The 10,414-nt window shown below is 52.6% G+C and overlaps 1 protein-coding gene across 1 annotated transcript; it reads left to right on the forward strand.

Moving 5' to 3' along the window:
• The first annotated feature begins 8,809 nt into the window (after positions 1-8,809).
• On the forward strand, positions 8,810-10,119 carry LOC121273434 (zinc finger protein 239-like). The gene has a single exon (XM_041180616.1). It carries the CDS (start codon positions 8,877-8,879, stop codon positions 9,912-9,914), a length of 1,038 nt encoding a protein of 345 aa, XP_041036550.1. The 5' UTR covers positions 8,810-8,876; the 3' UTR covers positions 9,915-10,119.
• Positions 10,120-10,414: the final 295 nt, after the last annotated feature.

Genomic DNA, 10,414 nt, shown 5'->3' on the forward strand with positions numbered 1-10,414 from the left:
CCCACTAGGGCTATCTGTACCTTCACCACACCCCAGCCCCACTAGGGCTCTCTATACCTTCACCCCCACCCCACCACACCCCAACCCCACTAGGGCTATCTATACCTTCACCCCACCCCAGCTCCACTAGGGCTATCTGTACCTTCACCCCACCCCAGCCCCACTAGGGCTATCTGTACCTTCGCCCCACCCCAGCCCCACTAGGGCTATCTGTACCTTCACCCGACCCCAACCCCACTAGGGCTATCTGTACCTTCACCCCACCCCCACTAGGGCTATCTGTACCTTCCCCGCCACCCCAGCCCCACTAGGGCTATCTGTACCTTCCCCCCACCCCAGCCCCACTAGGGCTATCTGTACCTTCCCCCCACCCAAGCCCCCCTAGGGCTATCTCTGCCGTCCCCCCACCCCAGCCCCACTAGGGCTATCTGTACCTTCCCCCCACCCCAGCCCCACTAGGGCTATCTGTAACTTCCCCCCACCCCAGCCCCACTAGGGCTATCTGTACCTTCCCCCCACCCCAGCCCCACTAGGGCTATCTGTACCTTCCCCCCACCCCAGCCCCACTAGGGCTATCTGTACCTTAACCCCACCCCAGCCCCACTAGGGCAATCTGTACCTTCACCCCAAGCCAGCCCCACTAGGGCTATCTGTACCTTCACCCCACCCCTGCCCCACTAGGGCTATCTGTAGCTTCACCCCACCCCGGCCCCACTAGGGCTATCTGTAGCTTCACCCCACCCCGGCCCCACTAAGGCTATCTGTAGCTTCACCCCACCCCGGCCCCACTAGGGCTATCTGTAGCTTCACCCCACCCCGGCCCCACTAGGGCTATCTGTAGCTTCACCCCACCCCGGCCCCACTAGGGCTATCTGTAGCTTCACCCCACCCCGGCCCCACTAGGGCTATCTGTAGCTTCACCCCACCCCGGCCCCACTAGGGCTATCTGTAGCTTCCCCCAACCCGGCCCCACTAGGGCTATCTGTAGCTTCACCCCACCCCGGCCCCACTAGGGCTATCTGTAGCTTCACCCCACCCCGGCCCCACTAGGGCTATCTGTAGCTTCACCCCACCCCGGCACCACTAGGGCTATCTGTAGCTTCACCCCACCCCGGCCCCACTAGGGCTATCTGTAGCTTCACCCCACCCTGGCCCCACTAGGGCTATCTGTAGCTTCGCCCCACCCCGGCCCCACTAGGGCTATCTGTAGCTTCGCCCCACCCCGGCCCCACTAGGGCTATCTGTAGCTTCGCCCCACCCCGGCCCCACTAGGGCTATCTGTAGCTTCGCCCCACCCCGGCCCCACTAGGGCTATCTGTAGCTTCGCCCCACCCCGGCCCCACTAGGGCTATCTGTACCTTCACCCGTCCCCAGCCCCACTAGGGCTATCTGTACCTTCACCCCACCCCCACTAGGGCTATCTGTACCTTCCCCGCCACCCCAGCCCCACTAGGGCTATCTGTACCTTCCCCCCACCCCAGCCCCACTAGGGCTATCTGTACCTTCCCCCCACCCCAGCCCCCGTAAGGCTATCTGTGCCTTCCCCCCACCCCAGCCCCACTAGGGCTATCTGTACCTTCCCCCCACCCCAGCCCCACTAGGGCTATCTGTACCTTCCCCCCCACCCCAGACCCACTAGGGCTATCTGTAGCTTCGCCCCACCCCGGCCCCACTAGGGCTATCTGTAGCTTCGCCCCACCCCGGCCCCACTAGGGCTATCTGTAGCTTCGCCCCACCCCGGCCCCACTAGGGCTATCTGTAGCTTCGCCCCACCCCGGCCCCACTAGGGCTATCTGTAGCTTCGCCCCACCCCGGCCCCACTAGGGCTATCTGTAGCTTCGCCCCACCCCGGCCCCACTAGGGCTATCTGTAGCTTCGCCCCACCCCGGCCCCACTAGGGCTATCTGTAGCTTCGCCCCACCCCGGCCCCACTAGGGCTATCTGTAGCTTCGCCCCACCCCGGCCCCACTAGGGCTATCTGTAGCTTCGCCCCACCCCGGCCCCACTAGGGCTATCTGTAGCTTCGCCCCACCCCGGCCCCACTAGGTCTATCTGTAGCTTCGCCCCACCCCGGCCCCACTAGGGCTATCTGTAGCTTCGCCCCACCCCGGCCCCACTAGGGCTATCTGTAGCTTCGCCCCACCCCGGCCCCACTAGGGCTATCTGTACCTTCAATCCCACCCTAGCCCCACTAGGGCTATCTGTACATTCAATCCCACCCAAGCCCCACTAGGGCTATCTGTACCTTCCCCCCACCCCAGCCCCCGTAAGGCTATCTGTGCCTTCCCCCCACCCCAGCCCCACTAGGGCTATCTGTACCTTCCCCCCACCCCAGCCCCACTAGGGCTATCTGTACCTTCCCCCCCATCCCAGACCCACTAGGGCTATCTGTAGCTTCGCCCCACCCCGGCCCCACTAGGGCTATCTGTAGCTTCGCCCCACCCCGGCCCCACTAGGGCTATCTGTAGCTTCGCCCCACCCCGGCCCCACTAGGGCTATCTGTAGCTTCGCCCCACCCCGGCCCCACTAGGGCTATCTGTAGCTTCGCCCCACCTCACCCCCACTAGGGCTATCTGTTCCTTCAATCCCACCCCAGCCCCACTAGGGCTATCTGTACCTTCAATCCCACCCTAGCCCCACTAGGGCTATCTGTACGTTCAATCCCACCCAAGCCCCACTAGGGCTATCTGTACCTTCAATCCCACCCCAGACCCACTAGGGCTATCTGTACCTTCAATCCCACCCCAGCCCCACTAGGGCTATCTGTACCATCACCCCACCCCCACTAGGGCTATCTGTACCTTCACCCCACCCCACTCCCACTAGGGCTATCTGTACCTTCACCCCCACACCACCCCCACTAGGGCTATCTTTACCTTCACCCCACCCCACCCCCACTAGGGCTATCTGTCCCTTCACCCCACCCCGACTAGGGCTATCTGTACCTTCACCCCACCCCACCCCCACTTGGGCTATCAGTACCTTCACCCCACCCCACCCCCACTAGGTCTATCTGTACCTTCATCCCCACCCCACCCCCACTAGGGCTATCTGTACCTTCAATCCCACCCCAGCCCCACTAGGGCTATGGGTACCTTCACCCCACCCCAGCCCCACTAGCACTATCTGTACCTTCACCGCACCCCACCTCACCCCCACTAGGGCTATCTGTACCTTCACCCCCACCCCACCTCAGCCCCACTAGGGCTATCTGTACCTTCACCCCCCACCCCACCCCCCAGCCCCACTAGGGCTATCCGTACCATCGCCCCCACCCCAGCCCCACTAGGGCTATCTGTACCTTCGCCCCCACCCCAGCCCCACTAGGGCTATCTGTACCTTCGCCCCCACCCCAGCCCCACTAGGGCTATCTGTACCTTCGCCCCCACCCCAGCCCCACTAGGGCTATCTGTACCTTGCCCCCACCCCAGCCCCACTAGGGCTATCTGTACCTTCAACCCACCCCAGCCCCACTAGGGCTATCTGTACCTTCACCCCACCCCAGCCCCACTAGGGCGATCTGTACCTTCACCCCACCCCAGCCCCACTAGGGCTATCTGTACCTTCACCCCACCCTAGCCCCACTAGGGCTATCTGTACCTTCAATCCCACCCCAGCCCCACTAGGGCTATCTGTACCTTCAATCCCACCCCAGCCCCACTAGGGCTATCTGTACCTTCAATTCCACCCCAGCCCCACTAGGGCTATCTGTACCTTCACCCCACCCCAGCCCCACTAGGGCTATCTGTACCTTCACCCCACCCTAGCCCCACTAGGGCTATCTGTATCTTCAATCCCACCCCAGCCCCACTAGGGCTATCTGTACCTTCAATCCCACCCCAGCCCCACTAGGGCTATCTGTACCTTCAATCCCACCCCAGCCCCACTAGGGCTATCTGTACCTTCAGTTCCACCCCAGCCCCACTAGGGCTATCTGTACCTTCAATCCCACCCCAGCCCCACTAGGTCTATCTGTACCTTCAATCCCACCCCAGCCCCACTCGGGCTATCTGTACCTTCAATCCCACCCCAGTCCCAATATGGCTATCTGTACCTTCACCCCACCCCACCCCCACTAGGGCTACCTGCACCTTCGCCCCACCCCACCCCTACTAGGGCTACCTGTACCTTCACCCCACCCCACCCCTACTAGGGCTATCTGTACCTTCACCCCACCCCACCCCTACTAGGGCTATCTGTACCTTCACCCCACCCCCACCCCCTACTAGGGCTATCTGTACCTTCACCCCACCCCACCCCACTAGGGCTATCTGTACCTTCACCCCACCCCACCCCCACTAGGGCTATCTGTACCTTCACCCCACCCCACCCCACCCCCACTAGGGCTATCTGTACCTTCACCCCACCCCACCCCCACTAGGGCTATCTGTACCTTCACCCCACCCCACCCCCACTAGGGCTATCTGTACCTTGCTCGTCCTGCTTTCTACTCTAATTAGCACATTCCTTAGATAATATCACCACCTTCAACACCTCTTTGTCCTTTTGTCTGTGACATCTTTTGGTTATCTCCACCTATCACTGGCCCTCTATCCAGCTCTACCTGTCCCCCCCATTAAACCAGCTTATATTTCCCCTCTTCTATTTTTACTTAGTTCTGTTGATGGGTTAAATGGACTCGAAACGTTAACTGTGTTCCTCTCCACAGATGCTGACAGATCTGCTGAGTTTTTCCAGGTATTTTTGTTTTTGTTGCGGTGGAATTTAAAGTCCAGCGGGTGAGAAAGGGCTGAGTGCAGGAGAGGAATGGAGCCGGAGGGTGGACTGGGAGGATTCGCAAACCCGGATTAGAAACTCCCAGAGCCGAGTTTACACCGAGTGTTTGGAAACTCCTTTTACAGGTGGTTAGGAGGGGAGGATTTACACACAGCAAACTCAAACCAAGAGAAATATTTGTCTCTTTGGATTGACCTGCTGAAACACATTGAACTCACGCTGGAGAGGTTGTTCAGCTGCTCAATGTGGTAAGAGGTTCAGGACATTATCCCACCTGCTGGGACACCAGCACATTCACACTGACAAGAGACCTTTTAATTTAAGTGTGAGAAGTCCTTTAAAAGGTGTGGGGAACCTTGCGGGGAGATTTGCTACTGCTGTCGGTGGGCTCTTAAACTAATTTGGCATAGGGATGGGATACTGAGTGGAGGTATAGTAGGAGGTGATGTACATACAAGTATATAAGAAAAAACAAGTCAGTCTGGAAGGCAGGGTGTACATAGTCAAGTTAAGGCACAAGGCAACATGGCAAGGCTGGGTGACATTTATTTTAATGTAAGGAGTGTTGTGAGTAAGGCAGATGAGTTGCAGATGCTGATTAACACATGGGGATATGATATCATTGCTATCACGGAGACATGGCTGAGGGAGGGGCAGGACTGGCAGCTCAATATTCCGAGGTATAGAATCTTCAGGTGAGACAGGAAGGGGGCGGAGGTTGTAAAAGAGATGGTGGTGTCACAATATTGATCAAGGAATCAATTACTGCAGTAAGGAGGGATGGTATCTTAGAAGGTTCCTTAAATCAGGCCGTATAGGTAGAAATTAAAAATAAAAAGGGGGCAATCACATTGTTGGGAGCATACTATAGACCGCCAAACAGTCAGGGAGAGATAGAAGGGCAGATATGTAGGCAAATCTCAGAAGTGTCAAAATAATAGGGGTAATAATAGTCGGGGATTTCAACTTCCCCAATATTAACTGGGATAGACAAAGTGTGAAAGACTTTGAGGGGGCTGAATTCTTCAAATGTATCCAGGAGAGATTTTTAAGCCAGCACATAGAAAGTCCTACAAGAGAGGTGCTGGACCTTCTTTTAGAGAACAAAGCCGGGCAAGTTGTAGAAGTGTCAGTGGGGGAGCAGTTCAGTGATAATGACCATAACTCAGTAAGATTTAAGTAGTTATGGAAAAGGACGAAGATGGATTGAAAATAAGGGTTTTGAATTGGGGGAAGGCCAATTTCAATATGATAAGACAGGACCTGGCCAGAGTGGACTGGGAGCAGCTACCTGTAGGAAAATCAACATCAGAGCAGTGGGAGTCATTCAAAAAGGAAATAGTGTGCAGGGCCAACATTTTCCCACAAAGGACCAACAAGTCCAGAGAAACCAGGATGTTGAGGAATTGACAGGATTAGATAAGGGGGAAAAAAGGGAAGCTTATGGTACATACCGAGGGCTCAAAACAGCAGGAGCCCTTGATGGGTAGAGAAAGTGCAGGGGGTTACTTAAAAAAGAAATTAGGGAGGTGAAGAGGGGGCATGAAAAACACAGCTGGGTGAAATAAGTTAAAATCCAAAGGCATTTTATAAGTATATTCAGGGCAAGAGGATAACCAGGGAAAGATTAGGGCCCATCAGGACCAAAATGGCAAACTGTGAGGAGCTGGAAGATGTAGGTGAGGTTTTAAATGAGTACTTTGCATCTGTATTAACTATACAGAAGGACGATGTAGGTATAGAAATCATGGAGTGGGACTGTGATATACTTGAACAAATGAGTATTGAGAGGGAGGTATTAGCGGTTTTATTGGGCCTTAAAAGTGTATTAATCCCCAGGCCCAGATGAGATGTATCCCAGTTGCTGTGGGAGGCAAGGGAGGAGATTGCAGGGCCCCTGACATTAATTTTCAAATCCTCTCTGGTCACAGGAGAAGTACCAGAGGACTGGAGGACAGCTAATGTGGTACCATTATTAAAGAAGAATGGTAGGGATAAACCAGGGAGCTAATAGGCCAGTGAGTCCAACATCAATGGTAGGGAAACTTTTGGAAACATTCTGAGGGACAGAATTAATCCCCACGTGGAGAGGCAAGACTTAATCAAGGATAGTCAGCATGGCTTTGTCAGTGAGAGATCATGTCTAACAAATTTGATTGAATTTTTCGAGGAGGTGACGAGGTGTGTAGATGAGGGTAGTTCAATTGATGTAGTCCACATGGAATTCTCTAAGGCTTTTGACAAGGTCTGGCATGGGAGACAGGTCCAGAAGGTAAGAGCCCATGTGATCCAGGGCAATTTGGCAAATTGAATCCAGAATTAGCTCAGTGTCAGGAGGCAGAGGGTGATGGTCAAAGGTTGTTTTTGTGACTGGAAGCCTGTGTCCAGTGGTGTACTGCAGGGTTCGGTGCTGGGTCCCTTGTTGTTTTTAGTGGACATTAATGATGCAGACATGAATGTAGGAGGTATGATCAGTAAGTTCACAGGTAACACAAAAAAATCATTAGTGTGGTAAATAGTGAGGAGGAAACCCTTAGACAACAGGACGATATAGACGGGCTGGTCAGATGGGCAGAACAGTGGAAAATGGAATTTAATCCCAAAAAGCGAGGTGATGCAAATTGGGAGGACTAACTAGGCAAGGGAGTACATGATGAATGGTAGGACCCGAGGAAGTACAGACTCTTGGTGTGCATGTCCATAGATACTTGAACATAAGAACTAGGAGCAGGAGTGGGCAATTCAGCCCCTCGAGCCTGCCCTGTCATTCATTATAATCATGGCTGATCTCATTTTGACCTCAACTCCAATTTCCCTCCCTCTCCCCATAACATTTCAACCCATTACTAATTAAGTCCATGTGGTGAAGGTGCTTGCATAATGCTGTTAGGTAAGGAGCTACAGGTTATTCACCCAGCGATGAGGAAGGGACATTGATATATCTCCAAATCAACAACACAATTTGTGTTTATATCACACATTTATTGTTATATAGTTTACCAAGACACTTCACAGAAATGTTAGAAACCAAGGAGATACTCAGGCAGGTGGCCAATAATTTGGTCAAAGAGGTCGGTCTGAAGGAGTATCTTAAAGGATGCAAATGAGGTAGAGAGGCGGAGAGGTTTAGGGAGGGAATTCTAGAGTCTTGGAAACTGACAGAATGGCAACCAGTGATGGAATTATTAAAATCAGTAATTCTCGAATTCGAGAAGAGCAGATATCTCGGGGGGATTGTGAGGCTGGAGGAGGTTACAGAGATAGGAATGATCACAACCATGGAGGAAAACAAGGATGAGAATGTGAAAATTTAGGTGCTGCTTCAATGAGTGCCTTCAAATCATTTGTATAGTTTGTGAATGGCTGTGGGCCAAGCACTGATCCTTGCAGTATCCCACAAATAACAGCCTGTCATCCTGAGAATGAGACATTTATTCCCACTCTCTATTTTCTGTCTGTTCACCAATTCTCAATCTATAACAGGATATTACCCCAATCCCATGCACTTGAATTCTGTTTACTGACATCCTGTGCTTTGTTTAGTAACCTCCTCTCTCTGTCTCTCCCACTCCTCTCTCTCTCTTTTTCACTCTCTGTCATATTGAATTCTCCAGCCCAGCGAGTTGTGGATGCTCCATCATTGAATATATTTCAGGCTGAGATGAGAGATTTTTGGTCTCTCAGGGAGTCGAGGAATATGGGGAGTGGGTGGGAAAGCAGAGTTGAAGCTCAAGATCAGCCATGATCGTATTGAATGGTGGAGTGTTAGGACCTCTCTTCTTCCTATTTCGTATGTTCTTATGGAGGCCAGAGTCTTGTGTTGGTCCAGACCAGGTGGCAGGTTCCCTCCCCTTATGGACATTTGTGAACCAGTTGGGTTTTTATCACGATCCAGCAGTTTTCATGGTCACTTTTTCCTAGTGCCGTCCCCACAAATTCCCAGATTCATTCAGCTCAATTTCACAACCTGCCTTTGTGTTTTTGTGGGTTCTCTCTCACTCCCCTTTTTCTGTTTTAAATCAATTCACAGGGTATTAGAAGGGGAGGATTTGCAGTCGGGAAACTGAAACCAAACATCACATCAGGATCTGATGGAGTCGCCTAATTTATCTTAAACTGAGTATCTTCAGATTTTGAACATGGAAGGAAAAAGCACCGTTCACAGTGGGGAGAAACCGTACACGTGTTCTGTGTGTGGACGAGGCTTCAGCCGATCATCTGACCTGACGGAGCATAAATGCAGTCACAACGGAGAGAAACCATGGAAATGTGGGGACTGTGGGAAGAGATTCAAATCCCCATTGGAACTGGGAACTCATTGGTGCACCCACACTGGGGAGAGACCATTCACTTGCTCTGAGCATGGGAAGGGATTCACTCAATTGGCCAACCTCATGGGACACCAGCGAGTTAACACAGATGAGAGACCTTTTAAATGCCCACAGTGTGAGACGTGCTTCAAAAGTTCTGTGGAACTAAAGTCCCATCAACGTGTTCACACTGATGAGAGACTGTTCAGGTGCTCTCACTGTGGGACTGGGTTCAGACGATCATGTCAACTCATCGCACACCAGCGAGTCCACACTGGAGAGAGACCGTTCACCTGTTCCCGGTGTGGGAAGGGATTCATTCAGTCATCCAGCCTTCTGCTGCACCAGAGAGTTCACACTGGAGAGAGGCCATTTACCTGCTCCGAATGTGGGAAGGGATTCAGTCAGTCATCCCACCGTCTAAGGCATCAGAGAGCTCACACTGGAGAGAGGCCATTTACCTGCTCCGAATGTGGGAAGGGATTCAGTCAGTCATCCCACCGGCTAAGGCACCAGAGAGCTCACACTGGAGAGAAGCCATTTACCTGCACCGAATGTGGGAAGGGATTCAGTCAGTCATCCAACCTGCTGAGACACCAGAGAGTTCACACTGGAGAGAGGCCATTTACCTGCTCCAAATGTGGGAAGGGATTCAGTCAGTTATCCTACTGGCTAAGACACCAGAGAGTTCACACTGGAGAGAGGCCATTTACCTGCTCCGAATGTGGGAAGGGATTCAGTCAGTCATCCAACCTGCTGCTGCACCAGAGAGTTCACACTGGAGAGAGGCCATTTCCCTGCTCCGAATGTGGGAAGAGATTCAGTCAGTCATCCCACCGGCTAAGACACCAGCAAGTTCACAAGTAACTGTCGTGATGGGATTTTGGTCTTAATAACATTCAGGACTGAAGTATGTTCATTATAGTGTGTTTCTGTAGAGACTAATAAACTCCAGCCCACTTAGATAAAAGTCAAATAAATAAGCATTGTGTTAAACACAATGTGTTGAACCTTTTTACTATTTTTAACACGTTAGTTCCTTTTTGATGTTAATAAACTCCAGCCCAGTTACAGATTCTGTATAAAATTGGAATAAATCAGCTTTGCGATGAACAGTTGAGTCGTTTTGATATTTCTAGCACAAGTTAGTTCCTTTTGAAGGGCTCTCCCTCTCCTCTGTCTCCTCCATCCTCACCTCCAGCAACAAGTGCGAGGAGCTCATGGAGCTTCTTTGTCACTAAGATTGAGACAATCTGATCAGCTGCCTCTGCTGCTTCCCTCCCTTCCACTAGCCCACCGGGACAAACTGTCTCTAAAGATCCCCCTTGTCCGAGCCTGAACTCGTGATTAAATGACAAAGGGGATGA

This window comes from Carcharodon carcharias, assembly GCF_017639515.1.
Source record: "Carcharodon carcharias isolate sCarCar2 chromosome 21 unlocalized genomic scaffold, sCarCar2.pri SUPER_21_unloc_1, whole genome shotgun sequence".
NCBI lineage: Eukaryota > Metazoa > Chordata > Chondrichthyes > Lamniformes > Lamnidae > Carcharodon > Carcharodon carcharias.